Here is a 21,030-nt window from a genome sequence, read left to right as displayed (position 1 = left end):
TATTTTTAGTAGAGATGGGGTTTCACCATGTTGGCCAGGATGGTCTCGATTTCCTGACCTCATGATCCGCCCACCTCGACCTCCCAAAGTGCTGGGATGACAGGTGTGAGCCACCACGCCTGGCCTAATTTCTTACATATGGTTATGTTAGGTTGCTTCAGGTGAGAGAAGGAGGCTGCAACAACAGTAAATGAGCTCTCCGTTCTTCTGCAGGCTGTGAGTGATGGCCCTGTCCTAGGTACCAGCCTCGGGGAGGCCACCTGTAAAGCAAATCTGTTTCTGGCAGGCAGAAGGGTAGAGGGAGGGCTGAGTTTGGGTAAGGGGACCATGCCACACTACTTTGTCAGGTGCTGTCCAAACCCTCATCAAACCCCACCCCTGACGATGGAGGCCATGTGGCATCCTCCCCATCACAGCCACTGCCATCATAAGGGAGAAACTGCAACTATGCCACAGGTGGCCAGAGACCAGGGGCAAGAGAAGCCAGGGATTGGCAGAGGTGTCATGGTTTTCTTGTTTTTGTTTTCATGGTCCCCAATAAACCACCTCTTTTCTGCTGTGGTTGTGTTGATCATATGAGTGGGACGAAAATGGGCTTCGATGAGCCATATCCTCTGGCCCAAATGCCCTGAGCCAACTCGCCCTCCTCACAGACCCTCGGGAATCTCACTGAGTAGGTAGCCTGGGTGGTATGATGCTCCTCACTTTACAGCCAAGAAAACCACGACCAGCTCAGGTGCAATGAAGAGGCCAAGGTCTTGGCTGGAAAATGCTAGAATCTTGAACTCAAATACAGGAGACCTGTACTTGAGGGCAGGACTGGAGGTGGCAGGATGAGGCCCAGGCCCATGGGGCCTCCCATATCCCAGCTTCCTCCTGGCCAGCACCCAGAGGGCCTCCTGCCAAGGCCCATGGTGGGGAAGCTGGGTGTGCTCACCCCAGGCTTGCAAGGAAACAGAGGACCACAGCTGTGTCACAGGTGGGGAGTCAACAGAGGAAGGAGAGGAAGCCCCCAATCTGACCCACCCACAGAGGGCATCACCAGTGCCCTCCCAGTGAGCTCATGAGCTCAGTACCACCTCAACCTCAAACTTCCTCAGAGCAACAGAAAAGGGGGATGGGATGGGATAGTGTTGTGGTTAGGAGTGTAGGCTTGAGAGACTGAGACAGGGCTTCAAATCAGGGCTCCAGCCTCCAACTGGCCCGAAGCTCCTAGAGCTGACCATCCCAAGAAGGCAGCCACTTGGCCACCTGAGACTATTTAAACGCTCAGTTATTAAAATGAAATGAAATTGAAAATGCAGTTCCTTGGTCACCTCGGCTGCATTTCAAGTGCTCACTAACCACGTGTGATCTAGGGCTACCGTACTGGACCGCACACATATAGAGCATTTCCATTATCACAGAAACGTCTACTAACCAATGCTGCTCCAGACAAAACTGCTGGGATTACAGGTGTGAACCACTGTGTCTGGAGAGCAATTTGCTAGTTTTCCAAATCTCAGTTTCCTCATCTGTAACATGGGCATAATAGAACCTATCTAATAAGGCTGGATTAAGCAAAATAATCCAATTAACACAGGACCTGGTATACATGAAGCACTCAGTAAGTGCTAATTGGTCATGTATTATTTATTTATTTATTATTTTGAGACAGAGTCTCACTTTGTCACCTAGGCTGGAGTGCAGTGGCCCAATCTCAGCTTACCGCAACCTCTGCCTCCCAGGTTGAAGTGATTCTCCCATTTCAGCCTCCAAACTTGCTGGGACTACAAGTGCCTGCCACCACACCCAGCTAATTTTTGTATTTTTAGTAGAGACAGGGTTTCACCATGTTGCCCAGGCTGGTCTCGAACTCCTGACCTCAAGTGATCGGCCTGCCTCAGCCTCCCAAAGTGCTGGGATGACAGGCATGAGCCACCGTGCCCGGCCTGGTCATGTATTTTTATTTGCACCCCACACTAAGTTTATTCGCTTCATGAGCAGTTATTTCCATCCATCACCCTAAATTGCTTGTTGCTGATAACATCCCTAGGCAGACTGCAAGTGCAAAATAAAGGCTGCTGGCCTGGTGCCAGTTCTACCTCACTTTCCTACCCACATTTTTGTCTTCTCATCTGCAAAATGGGAATGTCACCACCTGTCACACGTCCCTCCAAGGGATATGCATGGCACAATGTTATTGCCAGGGAAGAGATGTGAGAGAATTTGGGAAAGTCTATGGCACTCTCCAAACAGAAGAAACTGTTTAGAGAGATGTAGCACTTGGCACCTGGTTGGCACTCAATAAATACTTGTGTGATGGATGTGGCCAGCGGTGGGGAATGGTTTGCTTCTCACACTCCCTAGCACCCGCCCTGATACACACATCCGCTTTGGGAGAACAGCTGCAGTCTCAGCAGAATGATTCAGTGGGGTGGAAAGGGTGGGAGGGACCTGGGGAGCTGGTGAGGACCAGGTCCTGCGAGCACAGACCCTGCCCCCTAAACCACCACTCTCGGCGCTACATTCTCTAGTTATCCAGTCCCTGGTTACCATGGTTCCCAACCAGGAATTGAGATCTGTGGGCCCTCAAAAGCAGGCCCTGTTAGGGTGGACCCCAAGAGGGGACTGGGCAACCAGCCCTGGTAACCATGGCACTGGGCAGGGGGAGGGTGAGGAGCAAGAGAGGGTGGTGGCTGCAAGCAGGCTTCTTCCCACAAGACACTGCCCACTGCCTCCCTCTACCTGCTCCCTACCAGGCCCATGGGCACACTGCTGGACACCCTCCCTTGACCCCACCCCTCACTTCCTGCAGACTCCAGGGACCACCTGGGACCACCCCTTGCCAGATGTCTGTGCCACCCCCCGGGTTCCGCACACTTTTGCTGCTGTCAGGTCCACTGGCTCCTGTCCAGCCACTTGGGACTAAACAGTGCCTTGTAGGGTATGAAAGTCAGCTTGCTCTACAACAGCCAGAGCAAGTCTGGACACACAGGCCTGCGTCCCAGCCTCCGGGGCCCCCTAGCCAGCCTGACTTAGGGAGGTGGCTCTCTTGCTGCAATGCCTGGTGCAACAAACTAATGCGATGAAGGTTTTCTGGCTCCCCAGGGCAGAGGAGATGCAGAGATGCTGTGATGAGCTAACACAGGAGCTGGGAACTATGGAGGGTGTGCAGGATATGGGCCTTGCAGGAAGAGGTGGAGTCCCCAAGGCACAGACAGGCTGAAGAAAGGGACAGAGAAGAATAAGACACTTCCCAGATCCTCAGAGAAATCTGAACTCTTGTACACAACATCACCTGTTAATAACGCTAACAACTAACATTTGTCTACAGCTTTACAGTTCATAAAGCTCGTTCACACATTCGCTTTCATCCCGGTGTCATTATCTCTGGTTTACAAATGAGGAAACTGAAGCTCAGGAGGTTCTATGCCGCAAAAACAGAACTCCCAGTCAAGGGCTGACAGCTGCCTCGTCCCAAGCTGCCTTTCCAACCTTAAAAGACTCCCAAATGGCCCTGAGCCAGAATCGGGGCACCCCCCATCCCACCCCTCATCAAATCTCAGCCCAAGCCAGGTATTGACCGGAGTCCTGGAGCCAGACCCGGGCCCCCTCAGGGGAGCTGGGAGCTGAGTCAGAAGGCAGATCCCAGAGGTGATGGAAGGACGGAAGCATGTGGTGGACGGATGGGCATGATTCAGCGGGGTAGGAGGGGCAGGAGAAGGAGAAAGCCCGTAGAATGGGCTCCCGGGAGGAATATGCAGCTAAGAATGCCGAAGACCTGCACAAGCCAGATGGTGCAACCAAAGGCTCTACTGTAGCACAAGACTGTGATCAGACACCATCAAGAACGCCCTCACCGTGCAGGTGCTGAGGCCCTGGGCCGGGCACACAGGCTCTGCCATCTTGTCTCCTGCAGCCCTTCGTGGAAGAAAGGGACAGAACAGCGTGTGCTGTTCCCTCTCTTGGCATGTCTTGCCTTCCCCGTGCCGGTCTAAATCCCAGCCTCCTTCAGGGCGCCAACAACTCTCGGCGCAGGCATCCCAGAACACGAAGCAACTGCTCGGATGTCCTCAGCACTACATTCATCCCCCCCACCTAGGTCTTCTGATCCAGGTCTGGTCACCCAATGGGAACCCCCTTGAGGGTTGAGTGTGTTTTCCACCTGGAACGCCCCCGACCATTCTCACTTCCCCAGGCCCAGGGTGTTGTCAGGCCCAGCGAGCTGAATGAGCTGAACTGGCCATGCACACCGACACTGATCCAGCTGAACCAGAAAGAAACTGGGCTGAATCCCAAAGAAAGTAGTCTGACACCAAGTAAGGGCTTTCACAAAAATAGAAAACAAGGCGGCCTCGGCACTGCCAGCCCCTGAGAGGTGCTCTTGACTGTACCCTTTCTATGACTTTGGGTTCAAGAAAAGGACGGGGGAGGTGGCTTGTGGCATTCGAAAGCATCTCTTTTTACTGGGAGAGGGGGACTGTCTTACAGGGGAAATGACCTCAGAAGGCTCCTGGTGGCTCTTAAGCACTGTGAGCGGAGAGATTCTTTTTCTTGGAAACTCAAGGACAATCTGCTTTCCCCATAGGACCCTGTTCAGGGAAATGGCATGGGAGGCTGGCATTTAGAGATGGCTAAAGACAAATTTCACTGGCTTCCTGAATTGGCCAGCCTTGTGTGCGCCTTGGGGATCTGGCCCCTGCCCTGAGGCCAGGGCCATTAAAAACACGCTTTCACCAGAGCACCAATACAGAGAAGGGACTACACGGACTGTGCAGGTGGCGGGGAGCCCAAGCTCAAGGCTGAGAGCGGAAAGGGGTGGGGGTTGGGGACTTGGAACCACAGGGAAGAGTCACGGCTCGCCCCCACCCAGCCCCGGGGTTGACGGGGTCCCTACCGGGTCTCACAGTCAGTGAGGCGGCACAGGTGGCCTGGCCCAGCTCGTTGGTGGCAGTGGCCGTGTAGTTCCCAGCGTCCGCCACTCGGGCCTCCCTGAGCAGCAGGGTGTGGCGCTCACCCTCGGCCCGGAGGAGGAGGCGGCCCTCGCTGCGCAGTGCTGACCCATTCTTGTGCCAGGACACTGTGGGGAGGCACAGGGACCCAGCTCACCACAGCCCACAGGCAGCCACCGAGAATCTCTCACTCCTACCCCACACAACACACAGGAGCCCAAACCTCTCCTTTCAGAACCCCAGGGGATTCAGAGGAGTCCACCCTGATTTCGGGAAGCCCAGGTTGCCCTCTCTTCTCTCGGGGGTCCTGGGAAATGTCCCTGAACACACACACCAGTCAGGGCAGCCCCCATGGAGGGGACAGTTCCCCTCCTTCCCACCCTCCCCTCTGAGGAGTCCAGGGGAACCTCCCTTTCCCTTCTCACATGCCCCCTCCCAACCTTGACTTCACCTCACCTTGGCCCAGCGCTGGAGCTCACCTTGGGGCTGTGGGTTGGCAGTGATGATACACTTGAGCAGCACATCTGCCCCTGGTGCCACCACCACATTCTGCAGGGGGATCTCGAACACGGGGGCCTCTAGGGGCTCTTCTCCAGCGGACACATAGGAGTCATCTGAAGACTCTGCCGGACACAGGGGTAACGGGGTAAGGGGCCATGATCCCTGCAGAGATGACCAGGGAGAGAGCGAGCCCTGGCAGCCTGTATCCTAGAAAGCCAAACCCAGACAGAGGGGCTTCTAGAAAGCAGGGACTCGGGGAGAAGAGGGTCTGCCTCCTGAATGTCCTTAGACAGGGAACAAAGGAAGTCAGAAGGAGCATTCTCAAACAGGCCAGGGCAGCCTTGACTCCATGTTGGTCTGGCTGTTCCTCAGCTTCATCCGCAATTAGAGTGTTGTACTGCACTGTGTATAGCTTCAATGCAGCAGTCATCGTGTATGGTGTACCAGGCCCTGGTAAGGCACTCGGAGGTGCACGAGATTGTGCAAACTTCCAAGTGGACAGAGGACAAGCTAACAGCAGCCCAAGATTTAAGCAATAACAGTGGTGTCACAGGCCAATACGAAGTGAACTGTCAAATGTGTGAAGCCATCAGATTTAAAAGAGGGAATGGCAGGCAGGTCTGAGAGGCCTACAAAAATCAGCTTTGATTTCATCCATTCACCAAACAGTGATCCTGTACTCTTGACATACTGAGTACTGTATGAGTACCAAGAACACTAGAGGGAGGTCGGCGTGGTCCTTGCTTGCAGGAAGCTCATACATACAAAGAGATGATAGCACTCCACTGTCATGGATCTCTGGGCATTCTCCAACTCTGACTTTCTGTAAGCTAGATAAAGGACAATGTACACAGCCAAAAAAGCAGTGAGAATCCCAATTCTGCTGTTTTCTAGCTACAAAACCTTGGGCAAATGAGATAGATTCTCTGAGCCTCAGTTTTGTTATCTGTAAGATGGAAGGGATAAGAGCATCTGAAGCCGACATTCAGAGGATGGCTAAAGACAAATTTCACTGACTTCCTGAATTGGCCAGCCTTGTGTGCGCCTTGGGGATCTGGCCCCTGCCCTGGGGCCAGGGCCATTAAAAATGCTTTCACCAGAGCCGCCAATATGGAGAAGTGAAATAAGGGCCTAGCTAACACAACGCTGGCGCATGGCTGTGTGTTTGCAGTAACAGTGGCCAGGAGGACGATGGGCAGGGGCCTACTCATCTCTAAAGATTCTGAGGTGGTAATACTTAAATGTAAAACAATTTTGATGACGAAAAACACAGAGTAGTAACTGCAACGAGAGAGATCCTGGCAGGGTCTCCCAGGAGCAGCAGTTAAAGGCATCTACCCTGGAGGAGCCGTGGAAGTGGGTCAAGGACGGCTTCCTCTGCCTGGTTCCAGGCATGGGCCTCGAAATGATGCGCAGGATGAGGGGTGGGGTGCAGAGGTATTCTGTTGGTGTTGTTGGTCATCACCCTTGGGAAAGTTGGGAGACAACACACAGGCAGGCATGTGTAGGGACCGCAGTCAGCTCAGCAGGGTGTAAGCCTGGGCAAGGAGGCTAGAAGGGAAGGCTGCCTGGCTACACATGAGTCAGGGGATGGTGCCCGGGTGGGAGGGGCAGAGTAAAGAGTTCTCCAGCCCAAAGGGTGTCTGTAACAGGGATTTGCAAATTATTTGAGACCACCTACCATCTCTCCCCCACAGAGGGATTGGGGGTATGGAGGGGGTTCTTAGGTTCCCACCAGTGCATTCGTCCATTAGAGGTCCTTGATCCGACAGCCCAGCGGGCCACTGGACCCAGGGGAGCTATGGCAGGCAACTGGGCACCAGTCTTAGCTCACATCTCAGCCCCACCCAGCCTCCATCACAACAGTCACACTTGGCCTCACCAGTGGCAGTCCTAGCACAAGGACTGTCACAATCCTTCACTCAGAGTCCACCCTGTGTCTGTGCCTTCTCTGGCAAACCCACCCTTCCAGCTGACTAGCAGCTCCAGGCGAAACCCCCAACCCCCGGCTCCTGCTGAGCAGTCATGATCTCCCCAAACGCATCCCATCCCGACCGGCATCCAGGCACCTTGTCAGCCCTCCCTGACGCCTTACCGAGCTCAGGGGAGGTGGGTCGGACCCGGCGAACTTTGCCCTGGCTGCGGGCCCCTCGGCGGTCCCAGGGCCCCCAGGGACCGTCTTCCTCCGGCCCTCTGCGCAGCCTCTTCTCTGCCTCCGGCCCCGCCCTGTTCTTCTCCAAGGTCTGGGGTACAGCAGCGCCCTCCAGGCCCGGGGTGGCCCAGGGCAGGAAGCGCACGGCCTGCGCCGGGGGCTCCCGCTTCCGACCAGGGGGCGCTTTCGTCCTGGCCTCGGGGGGATCGGCGGCGGGGGGCGGCACGGGGCTCCTGCACTCCTGGATGGCTCTGCTCCGGGTCAGCGGGAATTGGTCCCGACGCCTAACTTCCTGCTGCGGGCCTTCCCCCGGCTCCGTCCTGCCCGCCGGCCCGCGGCTCCTGGGCCTCCCAGGCTCGTCCCCCGGCTTCCCCGAGCTGCTTGGAGTCGGGGGCTGCGTGGCAGCAGGGCTCACGGCCCGCGAAGTCTTGGGGGTGGAGGGCCGAGAGAAGAGCGGGGGTTCGCCGGGCTCTCGAGGGGACGGGGCGCGCTGCAGCGTGGTGCGCAAGGACTCGTGCGAGCGCACTAGCTCCTCCCGCGACGTGGAGCGGCGGATGCGGCCCAGCTCCTGGGCGAAGCGCAGCTCGAGGTCGGAGGCCGGGCTGCGCTGCCGCGTGCGCTCGTCCAGCGAGGCCGCTTTCTGCTGGAACAGGCGGCGCCGCTCGGCCACGCTGCCCGGCGCCCGCAGCTCTTCCTGCGAGGCCCCGGGGGTGCCCCACGGCGCGCCGCGCTCCGACTTGGGCTGCTCCAGAGAGCGGGCCTTGCGCAGGGGCACCCAGGGCCGCAGGGGCGCCGGCGGCGAGTCGCTGCGCTCCAGGCTGCGCCGTCGCTCCTCGAAGAACTGCAGCTTGTCCAGGATGCGAGAGCCGGCGCGCACCAGCCTAGGCGAGCGGCCCAGGGCCGACAGGCGGCCTGAGGCCTCGCTCAGCGGCGTCGGGGGTCGGGATTCCGCAGTGCCCGCCGGGGAGGGCCCAGACGACTTGGACTTCTTCCCCCGCTTCTCTTCGGCAGTGGTGTCCTCGGGCAGCACGGGCTCCTGAGTGCGGCGGTGGGGTGACGTGGTGGTGGCCGCGGGCTGGGCCGAGGGTCCCGGCGGGGACCGCTTCCTCACCCGAGGGGACGGTGGGGGAAGCAGCGCGGATTTGGAGGGAGGCGGCTGGGCCGGGCGGCGCGGGGCTTCGCTGGCCAGCTGAGGCTGAAGGTCGGGCTCCTCCCTGCGCAACCCGCTCTGAGGGACACTGCTGCAGAACCAAGACGGAGAGGGATCGAGGATTCAGTGGGCCTCTCCTCCTAGACCCTTAGCTTGTGACAGGGATTGGGTGGTGGGCATGCTGGGCAGGCTTGGGGGTGACATGGGCCAGATCCTTCTGCCTCCCCCCCCCCACACCCACAAGGAGCGCACAGCCAGAGCAGGTGCTGGGGGAGAGGCTGGCGGCTCTGGAACCACAAGACTGGGCCAATGGCTGGGTCTCGTTATGGACTCAGCCCCAGGACTCGGGCCAGCCTCCTTCCCCCAGCCCTGGAAGCCGAGAAACAGCGGAAACAGAACTAAGCATGAGGGAGAGAAAAGAATGAGGCTTGGGACCCAAAGGATGAAGTGGGGAGGAAAGACAAGAGGGTGGGGTGGGGAGGGGCGCCCTCAGGAATGCAGCCTCCCACTCATTCCAGCCCCCAGCTGGCCCCCACACCCCTGCCCATCCTCAGCAGGGCACGCCCCCTCCTGGTGGCCCCTAGAAGCCAAGCAACAGCCTCCTGGACATGGCACACGCCTTTGGGGAGCAGTGACCTATCCCTAGGATTCCCTGGCTGCTGTGCAGACCTGAGCCCATCCCTGCCACCACCACCAGCGCACTGATGGGACACAGCAGGCGGCGACGGGATGCCCAGGCTCCTAGTCCTTTGCTCAGTCTGCCCTCAGGATAGGCCTTTGCCTTGCGCATCCCCTGGGAAAGCTATCTTGAGTGCTTGGAAATCCCCCTGAGAAGCACAGAAGGCCCCCCTCAGGGGTATGCTCTGAAATAACTCAGCTCAGAAATAGCTACTAAGTGGGCCTGAATAGGGAGTGTGGGAGAAGAGGAGGAGGGAAGGAGCCGGTCACCCCAGAGTATCCCTTTCACTTAACAGAGCTTTGGTACCCAAGAGCTGGGTCTGTTTTCCCCATCTGGACCCTCAAAGGGGTGAGGGGGAACATCACACATAAAGATTAGCAAAAAAAAAAAAAAAAAAGAAAGGAATTAGATGTATTATCATACCTGACACATCGGAGAGAGCTTAATAAAAACCTGTAAAATGGCTCATTGAATATTTCCTGTGTGCCAGGATTGTACCAAGTTCTTAAAATGCATTGAGTCATTTAATGCTCACAACAACCCTGTGAGGTAGGAACTGTGATCACCCCCATTTACAGATGAAGAAACTGAGGCATAAAAAAGGTTAAGTGCCTTACCAAGGTGACACAGCTGGGAAATTATTGGTGCTAGGATTAAAACCCAGGTAGTTGGAATTCTGAGCCCTTATTCCCTCCAAAGTGTCTGGGTTCCGAGGGCCACAGAAGGGAAGACAAGTAGTGGAGTGCCAGCCAGGAGCAGTTCTCGGGGTCAGAGTTAAGGATGTTTTAACCAACTTGGGTCAGCCACCCATATGACAGACCCACCTCTGACGGGGGCTAAAAGGGTTGGTGGCAATGCAGAGTGTCCTGCGGGACAGAAACCCCAGCCGGCCACCTCTAGGGAGGCAGTGTCTACTCTGGGGGAAGGGCGGCAGAGTCCCCAGGGAAGGGCCTCTGGGAACTGAGTGAGGCCTGGAGAGAAATTGAGGACAGCAGAGGAGGCCTTTTGCCGGCAGCTCTGAGCTCCAGGCCAGGCTCTGTACCACAGACATCACTAAGGAAATGGGTTCCTCTGAAGTTGCCATAGCAACTCCAGGCTCCGGCTGGAGCCTGGTAAAGAAAGGCAGGGAGGGAAAGGCGAGTCCAGGGCACAGGAGTGCGGGGTAAGGCCAACAAGATAAGCCAAGGGAGCCTCTCCCTGGCCCTGGCCGGGCCCTGGCCCTCTCCCCTGCCCACCACTAGCCACTCTACCCACCCTCAAAACAGCCTCCCCCACCAGGCCCCTTCTTTCTCCTCCATGACGGTGCCTGCCCCTCATACCCATACCCATTACAAACCAGGGCCCCCTCAGCTCCCCAAATGTCCCCAGTACCTCTATCCTCAGCCACTCCCCTCTTCCACTCTAGCACTTCCTCCTGTATCTGCCAGGCCCAGATCTCCAAAAATGGCTCCAGTGCCTCACTCCAACACCTCCGCTCCTCACACCCCCTCCCGGGACAACCTTGAACCCCACCGTCGGGGACTTAGGGGTTTCCCATGAGAGAAATCATTGCAAGACCCCTGCCACCCTCACTGTCCCCCTCCCTCCAGCCTGGCCCCATTGCCAGCTCCTCCCTCCCCCCGACCCCTGCCACCCCCAGCCCACGGCCTCCTGCTCTCACAGGCCCCTCGCCCCATCTGCCCATGGCCACCTCGCACTCTTCTCTCTCCTGCTTGCTCGCTTGCTCCCCTGCTTTCTCCTGCTCTCCCGGGAGCTGCCGTGTGGAAAGGTTCTGTTCCTCCCAGAAAAAGGCCCACATGGGAACAGGAATGTGCAGAGATGAAAAGGCAGCAGCTGCTGAGACAGCAGGCACGGAGGGGGCCCCCGGGTGGGGGGAGGGATCCTGGGGACAACTGGAGCCTGAATGGGTGAGGCAGAAGAGGGCCCCTGAGAAACTGAAGATCTTGGAGGAGACAAGGAAGGGACAGAAAGGTCCAGGAGACCGTGGATATGGCACAGAGAGCCAGGACAGGTGGAAGCAGGGTGATGTGGGCGGTGACGGCTCAGAAGGAGGAGGGAGCAGTGTGGGAAGATGGAGTGGCAGCAGGGGGTGAAGAAGTGCACAGAGAGATGGATGGGGCAGGGTGATGGGTGGAGGCTGACGGAGCAGTGAGGGCAGCGCAGGACAGTGTGGTGAGATGGGGCAGTGCGGGCCCAGGTAAGGCCATTACTTACACGTGGATCGAGAGCGCCCGTCCTCTGTACAGGCTGAATGCGCTGCCGTACAGGTCACTGGCCACGGAAAGGCTATCCTCTGACCCCCAGCTTGCGCCCACCAGATTAGCTCGAGATGCCCGCACCAGCGGCTCCACCCCCAGGTGCCGTGGCCCGGCCCCGGTTGCCTGTGCTTGCCTTGGGCTGCCCGGGAGGCGGCGGGTGCCACCCCCACTGCCCGCTTCCTGCTCCAGGACCGTCTGCCCGCTGCCCCACCAGCTCACTTGCTCCTCCGAGGTGCCTGTCACGGAGGTCGGGGGTGTGTCCAGGGAGGTGCCCACCAGGGTGTCAGAGCCCCCTAGAGAAAGGAGCACTGTGAGAGTGAGGCACCCCTTGTGGGAAACCCGCCTGCCTGCTCTTTGCACACCGCAGGAGCTCACCCGTGGGGGTGCTGAAGGCCCCGTCATCCTGAAGCTCCAGGCGCTGGGTCCCCTGCACATCGCTGATGTCATCCTCAGCCGTCTCTGAGTCTGGAGAAGAAGGGGTCTGTGTGGGCAGGGCCCTCCTCCCTCTGCCTCCAACTCTTCCCTATCGCCTCCTGCCTCCCCGCCAACAGCAGGCTCCATCTTCTCACTGGCAGGGCTGCCAGCACCTCCTCTCTTTTGCTCCCCACATCCCTGCCCAGCCTGGGCTGCTCAGGATAACCCCTCCCATGCCAGCGCCCTGGCTTCATCTCTGGGCCCCTGGGTACTCACGTTTACCTCCATAGTGCCCTCCAAACTGCCACCCCCTCCCCGACTGTCCATTTCTTGATGGATGATCAGGGCCTCCTCCCTTCTCCCTCCTCCCCTTGTCAGTGAAAGCTTAAGCCCCTGTGCAGCCCCCAAAATCATCAAGTTCTCGGTTCCAAGGCTCTAAAGTCTGGGTTCCAGTACCCCAGGAACAAAGAGGAGTCACCTCAGAGTCGTACTGCCAGGGCATTCGACCAACCAGAGAGCCAGCCTGTCCTCTACCCCAAACCAGCTGGAAGGCATCGGGTGCAGCTGAGGCAGGGTGAGGACAGGCCGGGGCTGGATGGGAAAAGGGGGGACGCAGGGGGCGGGGGCTAGAGCAGGAGCCAGTTTCCTACCGTAACTTTGCTTTCTGCAGGAGCGGAAAACTTCGCTTCCATAGGAGCAGCAGGAGAGAGACAGGGACAGACTGTTATCAGAGCGTTTGTGGGGCAGGCATGGAGGGCAGGCAGGACAGAGGGGGTGTGAGGTACTCAGTGCCCAGAGGTGCCCTATGGCAATGGGTGGGGAGGGAGATACCTGGGATGTGCCCAGCACTGGGACCCCCATACTTGGGCTGGTTATTCCAGCTGCCCCAGTGGTTCTGGTACCCTTGGCACTTACTGGTGCTGCCACTGGCCACACACACACACACACCTGCCTGTGTCCAATCCAGCCACAGACCTGGGCCTCCCATTAGGGGTCAGGCCTACCCTCTATTGCAATATTTGCATTGTGCTTTGACCCCTCCTTGCAAACCAACCCCTTATCTGTCTGCATCATGATGTGGCGGGCACCTTCCTCAAGGTCCCTTTTCTACTGTTGAATCATCCTCAAAAATGCCCAGTGGTTAGCTTAGGAGCAAATGTTCCTGGGCGTATTTTCAACTTTCCCAGATTCTATCAGGTTCTGTGCCTCAGTTTCCCTCTGGATGCCATGAGAAGCAGAAGCCATGTACTGGTTGCCAAAGCATGGGAATGAACTCCTCCCCACTAGGTCTGGCATGGAGAACAGGGTACCCAGCCCATGCAGGGGTGTACTAGCGAGCTGCCCTCCCGGCAGCCAGGTCCTCTCTCAGCTGTAGGGACAGGGGGCCTTCTTGGGTGGGTGGGTAGATGAGTGTTGGGGGGTGTGGGAAGGTCCCACATCTCATTGGCTGCCTTCAGGGCCTCAGTGCCTCACAGAGGGACAGGGACCAAGAGGAGGAATGGGCATGGGCTAGAGCAGGGACGCCCACGGTCCACGCACCATGGGTGAGTCGGCCAAAGGCCCGGCGGGAGTGGCCGGTTTTCTGAAAGAGAAAAGCCAGAATGAATAGTTGAGGGGAGGCTTGTTCCTAAAGTCCCGGTGCCTCCCATCCAGACCTGCGACATCAAGTGGAAACTCACTCCCTGGCCAGTGTGTGTGTGAGAGGAATGGTGGGCAGAGACCCAGAGTGACCAGCTTCCCCTGTAGGGAATGGCTCTCCTGCCTTCCTCCAGAGTACCCATCTGGGCTCTTGGGAGGAGCGGGGGAGGAGAGAATGACAGGCTGCAGGTGGAAGCTGGGACTCCCCACTGGACAGAGGCTCACAGCCCGGGACCAGGGCAACAGCCCCACAGAAAGAGGATAGAAGACAAGGTAGTCAGGCTCAGTGAGGAGAAGGAGAAGATGGGGGTGCGGGGGGGGGGGTGTTTGAGTGACTGGGAGATGGAGGAACGAGGGCACAGATTCCTGCTGGGGGAAGGACGGATACCTGGATAGGTGTGAAGGGGGTGGGGGAGGGATGACAGGGGCAGAGGGTCAGAGCCTCAGGAATGCAGGAGGCCCGGGTGCGCGGAGGACAGGGCAGGGCTTGGGGTATGTATTGAGCTCAGCACCGATCTGTGTGCGTTGCTTTCAGGAGCTCCGGAAGATGGAAGGCTCCACAGTGGGGGGCTGGGGCAGGCCAGGCGGGAGGCCGGGACCCGGGGTTCGGGTTGGACAGAGGAGAGAGAAGAAGAGGTGGCAAAGAAGCAAGTGGGCGCTCCACGCCGAACGCCGCAGCGGGGGCCTCCCCCGGTGGTCGCGGGGATTGCGGGCGATCGGGGAAGGGGGGGTCTGTCTTTCAGAGCGGGGAGGGGCCTGCGCGCTCAGGACGCAGACCTGGGCGCCCCCAGATCGCGCCTGACCCGCCGCCCTCAGCGGGGCTCGGGTGGGGCAGGCGCCGCTCCAGCGCCCCCTCCCCCGGGACCAGCCGCGGTGACCCGCCCTCCCTGCCCCCTCCCGGCGCCGCCCGCCCCCGGAGCCCTCACCTGGAAACGCTTCTTCACCCACAGCTTCTTCATGGCGGGGGAGGGGGCCGGGCCGGCGGCCGGGCGAGGAGGGGACGGGCGGGGGCGGGGCGGAGTCGGAGGCGGGGCCGGGGGCGAGCTGGGGAGCGGGCGGGAGCCGGCGCGGGTGGCGGAAGGAGCCTGGGGCCTCGGGAGCCGGGTGGGGGTAAGGCGGCGACGGCGGCGGCAGCGGCGGCGGCGGCGCTGGAGTCCGCCCCTCCCCCGCCAGCCTGCACCCCACCTGGCGCCCCTTCCTTGTTCTGTCCCCCTGCTTCCCCCGGGGCGGCCCTCACCTGCCTCCCCACGCGGCCACCAGCCACCTCCTGACGCCGAGAGCCGCGCACCCCCACCCTGCATCTGCCTCCTGGGGCCTAGGCACATGAGGAAACTGAGGCACAGAAAGGGGTGCTGTGGCCTCTAGCTCAGGCCACTTTCTAGCAGCCCAGCGCGGCTTCCTCCCACCCTCAGCTCCCCTCGCGGGGCTTCTCTGGAAGGTCAGCAGCATCTCGACTTGCTCATTCCACAAACATTCGCCCACACACACTGTGCCAGGCAGAACCGAACTCGCCGAAGGGCACAGCGCCGGGTGGGGGCGCCTAGGTCAAATGCAGGGCAACGGTCCTGGCGGGTGGGGACTCAGACTGTGAAAACCCCCAGGCTTCTCAAGAAAGCAGAGAGGGCTTTATCTCGCCTTACCTCGAGTTTCTCGATTGTCCCCTGTGCGGCCACCTACCCAGAATACATTCACACACATAAGCTAAGGTGCACAGAGGTACCCCCATTATTCACAAAGCTGGCCAGTGTTCTCACTCACAGGTAAGCACACTCACCAAATTTTTTTGTGTGTTCCACCCCACCCCTGCCTTTCTTATTCAGCACTGTGCACACTTTGCATACACAAAATTCTATCCTCCCCATGACCATTATAGCTGTTTCTTTAGCAATTACCAAGTGCCGGGCACTTTACAAATGTTACCTCATTCACAACAACCCCATGAGCTTGAAATCCTCATGAATAATCCCGTACCCATTTCACTGACAAGTGACTGAGTCTCTGAGAAGTCCTGTCACTTAGCCAAAGCCATACAAGTTCTAGGACTCCACGTGTCCTGGAGATGGGAATTATCATCCCAGTGTGGACAGGTAGTGCCAAACCTAGTTTCTGAGTGGTGACTATTAAGTAACTATTAGCAGTGATTGCATGTTTGGTATGTACCAGGCATTGTGCTAAGCACTCTATGTGAAAGAGGTCATTTATTCCTCATGATGAGAAGGAAGACTGAGACTCGGAGAGGTTACTTGCCCAAGGTCACACAGCCAATAAATTGAGGGAGCCAGGATTCCAACCTAGGCACTGTGACTGGGCCATACAGCCTCACAAGCTTAATACTTTAATCCCTGGCTCTAAAGTAAATACAGCGGGGAGGCAGATGCCTGAGAATCACTTATGCCCAGTAGGTGGAGGTTGTAGTGAGCAGAGATCGCACCACTGCACTCCAACCTGGGCGACAGCGCGAGACTCTGCTTCAAAAATAGTAATAATAAACGCAGGGAGAGACTCCTGAGTTTTTTCAACCTGCACAATGTTTGGGCTGAGAGCACCTCCCTCATTTTCAATTTCTACTTGAACCCTGCAGTTATTTGAGTTCGTGCCCCTTTTTAAAATTTTTATTTTAGATTTCTTTAATTCTTAGAGACTAGATCTCACTCTGTGGTCCAGGCTGGAGTACAGCGGTGCCATCATGGCTCACTGCAACCTTGGCCTCGTGGGCTCAAGAGATTCCCCCTACCTCAGCCTCCCAGGTACCTGAGACTACAGATGCAGTCCATCATGCCCAGCTATTTTTTTTTTTTTAATATTGGGTAGAGATGAAGTCTCATTGTGTTGCACAAGCTGGTCTTGATTTCCTGGGTTCAAGCTATTCTCCCATATTGGCCTCCCAAAATGCTGGGATGATGGGCATGAACCACGGCACCTGGCTGCTCCTTTATTCTCAAGTTTAGGTCATCTCTTGTACATTCTGGGTGCGTACAGGTGTTCTTGTTTTCTACAGCATCAAAGCAAATACAAGTACAGACACATGCACAAGGACATGTACTGCGAGGGCACATGTGTGTCCACGCTTGTTCTACCCAGAGGACCCTGGACACCCACCGGTGCTTTCTCTATACACCCCTAAACACACCCACTCACAGATGAGGAGCTGAGTGAGGAGAGGGGGTAACTTGAGCCCCTGTTCCCCAGGAGAATCCAAGGGGCTGGCACATTCCGTAGCAAAAATAACCAATGGGCAGCGGGCGTGAGTGACGGGACAGCTGGGCAGAGGGGCCGGCAGGATTCTGTGTTCCTGCCCTGGGTCGGCACTGCTCACCCCTCAAGGGCTGGCCTGGAACATGCTCTCCGGGTGGGCCTCCCCAGCTGGCCCCAGACTGCCCCATTTTTCTCCCATAGCTGGGCAGTTATGTCTCCTTGCCACTTCCCCAAACCCAGACTTCCAATTTCTGCACCACCAGCAATGCCCTCTAAACAGAGAAAATCCGAATCCTCATGCTATGCCTGACCTTTCACACGGACCCCACTCAGAGCCACAAGTCCCACCCCACCTCCCTTTTGTCTCCTCTCTTTCCTGCCTCCGTTCAGTTCCTCCCTCCTCCCCTCATTTACCACCCTGCTCTGTATTTCTTGCACACTATACAGTTTACCCATTTACTATGTTTACTGCACATTGTCTGTCTCCCCTCACTAGAAAGGAATCCCCTGGAGGACATAAATTTTGGTCTCCCCCAACACCCTGACTCGTGGATCAAAAGCACATAGTAGGCACTCAATAAATATGGGAGGGGGTGGCAGAGCTGCAGGTGGAGAGGGTGAACAGTGACAGGAATGAGGACAGTAAATCCTGCAGCCGCTTCCATTCATCCAGCTTTCCCCCTTCTCTGCCCTAACCCAGACTTTTTTCCAAGAGGTCTTCAGCCAGAGAACTGACCATCTCTCATTCCACTCAGGATTCCCCAGGTGGGGGTCCCAGAGCTCCTCTCTGCTCCCACTCTTGGCCTTTCCTCAGCTCCCTGGTTGGCACTAGGCACGCATGGCTGTTACCACTCTCTATACCCGCTCCCAGCTCCACAGTAGTTTCCACCTGGCTTCTCTAGCCAGACATTCTAAATTCCCAGTGAAAAAGACATTAACTGCAGAATATTCCTCAACACAGGTTCTGGTGCATTCTGGTACATTCCTCCACCCTTTCCTTGCCTAAACTGGCCCTCTCTCCCTATCTCTAAGCTCTCCCCTCCAAGCTTTCAAGTCCCCAGGATTGTTCATTACCATGTATTTGTCTTTGGCCCTTCTGATTAACACCAGAATCTTCTAGACCCTGGCTATGAAGCTCCGGCTAACACAATGTGAGCATCATCAGCTCGCCCCTCCTCTCAGCTGTGCCCTCTCCTGCTTCCCCTCTGTCCTTTAGTCCAGGTCTGCCCTTCAGCCACACACTCATACCCGCAGCTTTGAGGGTAGCACTTGCTGTGGTTACGGCATTTGCATGTAGCTTCTCAGCCTGTGTAGGTGGGAGCCTGATATTTTGAAAAGGAAGAATGCCTGCCTATCTTAGAGACTAGTCCAGAGATGGATTTGGGGATATTGACAGGAGAAAGATGGTAACAGTGACAAATCCTTGACAGTCTTCCCACACTTCTCTTTCAATGGACAGGAAGTGTGGACCCAGACTCAGATACCTGGCTTTCAGACCTGTCTCTGGCACCTCACCAGCCATGGGAACTTAGATAAATTTCCTCTTTGAACCCCAGTTTTCCTATATGAATAATGGTTATAACAGTAAGCTAGGGTTTGAAAGATTAAATAATTAAATGAGACAGGGCACCTTCACATGTTAAGGATTCTATAGGTATCCTGCGTTTCTGCCATCTTCCCCTCCTTTGTTCTCTTTTATTATTATTACTATTATTATTATTATTATTTTGAGACAGAGTCTGGCTCTGTCACCCAGGCTGGAGTGAAATGGCATGATTTCGGCTCACTGCAAACTCGGCCTCCTGGGTTGAAGCAATTCTCTGCCTCAGCCTCCCAAATAGCTGGGATTACAGGCGCCGGCCACCATACCTGGCTAGTTTTTGTATTTTTAATAGAGACAGGGTTTCAACATCTTGGCCATGCTGGTCTCAAACTCCTGACCTTGTGATACACCCATCTCGGCCTCCCAAAGTGCTGAGATTACAGGCATGAGCCACCACGCCCGGCCCCTTTGTTTCCTATTCTTTCCTCATTTCTACAACCCCCAAATCTCAGCACCACCCTCCATCCCAGTTCCCCTCCTCCAAACTCTCCAGGCTGTAGCCCACTCGCCTTCTCATGGCCCCAACCTTCCAGAGCCATGCCCAAATCCTTCCATCCTTGTGCTAACATATCCGGCTTCAGGAGTGCCAGGAACCTGGCATCACTCTGTCTTGTTGAGCCAACAATCCCAGCCAGGAAAGCGTGTCCTTCCCTCTGCAGCCAGGTCCTTGCTTGGCTTCCTCGAGTACCCTGAAGTCCTCCTGCTGTTGTTTCCAACCAAGAAAGTTTTCCATGAGTAAGTGTGAGCAATGCCGAGCTGCTTGCCCGGCTGCCCTGGAGCAGGAGCTGGGCAGGGGCTGGTGGGGGTGGGCAACAAAAGGGGTAGGAAGGCAGATTCCCCCAGTCAGTCCCCCATCATCACCAAAGCAAAGCCCCTCCCTCCTCCAGAGCATGTGGGATAAGTGTCATAGTTACAGACATGGCTCTTTGCAGCGGGACAGACTGAGGCTGCCACCTTCTATCTGTACAACCGGGACATGTTCTCAAAGAGGATTTGCTGCAGCCCAACCCTCTTCCTGTTCTCATATGAATGTCACAGGGCCCCGGATCCAGCCCCATAACACCCAGAGCCCTTTTCTCACCCCAAGCCTCTCAAGCCTGCTATTCTACCAGAGCAGCCCAGCCTGCACACTGCCCCGCTGGCTTCTGTCTGGGTACACCCAACCAGGCTCAGCTCTGCTGACCACACCACCAAGACTGCCGAGGGGCTGAGCAAACAGCTCGCACACCTCATCACTCCTTCCCGCTATGAGGGACCAGGGCAGGCCAGGAGGTAACCATCTAGAAAAATGCCAGGCCTGGGCCAATCATGTGGCAGCTACTGTCCCAACACTCTCCCTCCAATCTCTTCAGAACTTCTTGAGGAGTACAAAGCCCCCAGAGCCAACACCAGGAGGACTGACTTCTCAGCTCTGGGATGACCATAACTAGCTCTGTCTCTAACTAGACTAGTACGTCCTAGGCAGATCTCCCTGACCTTCGGCCCACAGTGTCCTCACCTGTTAAAGGATGTGTTTGGAGCTGCAATTCTCTGTGGTCCCTTCCAACTTGAATAACATTATGACTGTTACTCTCCTTCTCAGCTCTTTCTTTCCCTTCCCTAACCTCTCCCCGAATCATATTCTCAGCCTCAGACTCTCAGCCTTTTCTTCATATTGCACCTGGAAATCTAAGGGTGGGGGCCAAGCGCTGGTCCAAAGCATTCATCAACTCATCTATCTTGCCCTTTGATCTATGTTGTATTTTCAGCCCCTTTTGCCCCTGGGGGGACCAGAGCTGAGACCCCCAAGGAGTCCACGCCTTCCCCAGCTCCAAAGTTGGCTAGAATGTACCCTATCCCCTGACCCCAGGCTGGGGAAGCCTGTAACTGTTCAGGTGCTAGGCCAACCAGGAGAAGCCAGTCTTGGTCCTCTGTAGCCCAGGTCTGGCCACAGAGACTCCAGGAGGGTTGTCAGGGCAGGGCTGGGGGAGAGGAGATGCTGACAGAGGGAGGCCAGCCTGGCTGCTTGTCCTGACTCGGCTGTGCCCTAGTGCCTTGTTACCCACCCGCTGCTGAGGGCTTTCCTCCCTGTGCCTCCTTCCCCTCCTCCAAGGATTTACCCCTGCACAACAGCACCCAGGGGAGTGACATGTTCCCCTTAAAAATACCCAGGGGAGTGAACCCCCACCTCCTTGCCATCTTCCCCAGCTGTTGCCCACTTCCTCAGAATTCTGTTTCTCAAGCTCAGCCTGCTCAAGTCTCTGCCTTTGGCTGGAGAAGAACCATTTGGTTTACTCAAGGATTGAGGAAATCAGAAAGGAAGCCTCAAAACGAACCCAAGGCGCCGGGCGCGGTGGCTCAAGCCTGTAATCCCAGCACTTTGGGAGGCCGAGGTGGGTGGATCACGAGGTCAACAGATCGAGACCATCCTGGTCAACATGGTGAAACCCCGTCTCTATTAAAAATACAAAAATTCAGCTGGGCATGGTGGCGCGTGCCTGTAATCCCAGCTACTCAGGAGGCTGAG

At 56.9% G+C, this 21,030-nt stretch overlaps 1 protein-coding gene across 18 annotated transcripts in view; it reads right to left on the bottom strand.

The window, feature by feature from the left end:
- Positions 1-21,030, bottom strand: part of SPEG (striated muscle enriched protein kinase) — a 60,797-nt gene that overhangs the window by 38,072 nt on the left and 1,695 nt on the right. For 5 of the 18 annotated variants that reach the window (XR_005201360.1, XM_017535252.2, XM_037740881.1 and 2 more), the window contains exons 2-6: positions 12,050-12,139; positions 11,631-11,967; positions 7,531-8,828; positions 5,414-5,560; positions 4,880-5,062 (exon numbers count right to left, since the gene is read on the bottom strand). Coding sequence is in view for 14 of the 18 variants with exons in the window: in XM_017535252.2 (XP_017390741.1) it covers positions 4,880-5,062; positions 5,414-5,560; positions 7,531-8,828; positions 11,631-11,967; positions 12,050-12,139 (2,055 nt within the window). In the remaining 4 variants the exon portion in view is untranslated. Of the gene's footprint in view, positions 1-4,879; positions 5,063-5,413; positions 5,561-7,530; positions 8,829-9,839; positions 10,978-11,106; positions 11,608-11,630; positions 11,968-12,049; positions 12,140-12,738; positions 13,671-13,767; positions 13,906-14,652; positions 14,730-14,963; positions 16,146-21,030 lie in introns of those variants that run through there. The other 13 variants (XM_037740879.1, XM_017535257.2, XM_017535259.2 and 10 more) reach the window with 13 other exon arrangements.

Source organism: Cebus imitator, unplaced genomic scaffold, assembly GCF_001604975.1.
Source record: "Cebus imitator isolate Cc_AM_T3 unplaced genomic scaffold, Cebus_imitator-1.0 Scaffold91, whole genome shotgun sequence".
In the NCBI taxonomy this organism is placed as follows: Eukaryota; Metazoa; Chordata; class Mammalia; order Primates; family Cebidae; genus Cebus; species Cebus imitator.
The sequence above is the reverse complement of the archived record's forward strand: the minus strand, read 5'-3'. Positions and strand labels throughout refer to the sequence as shown.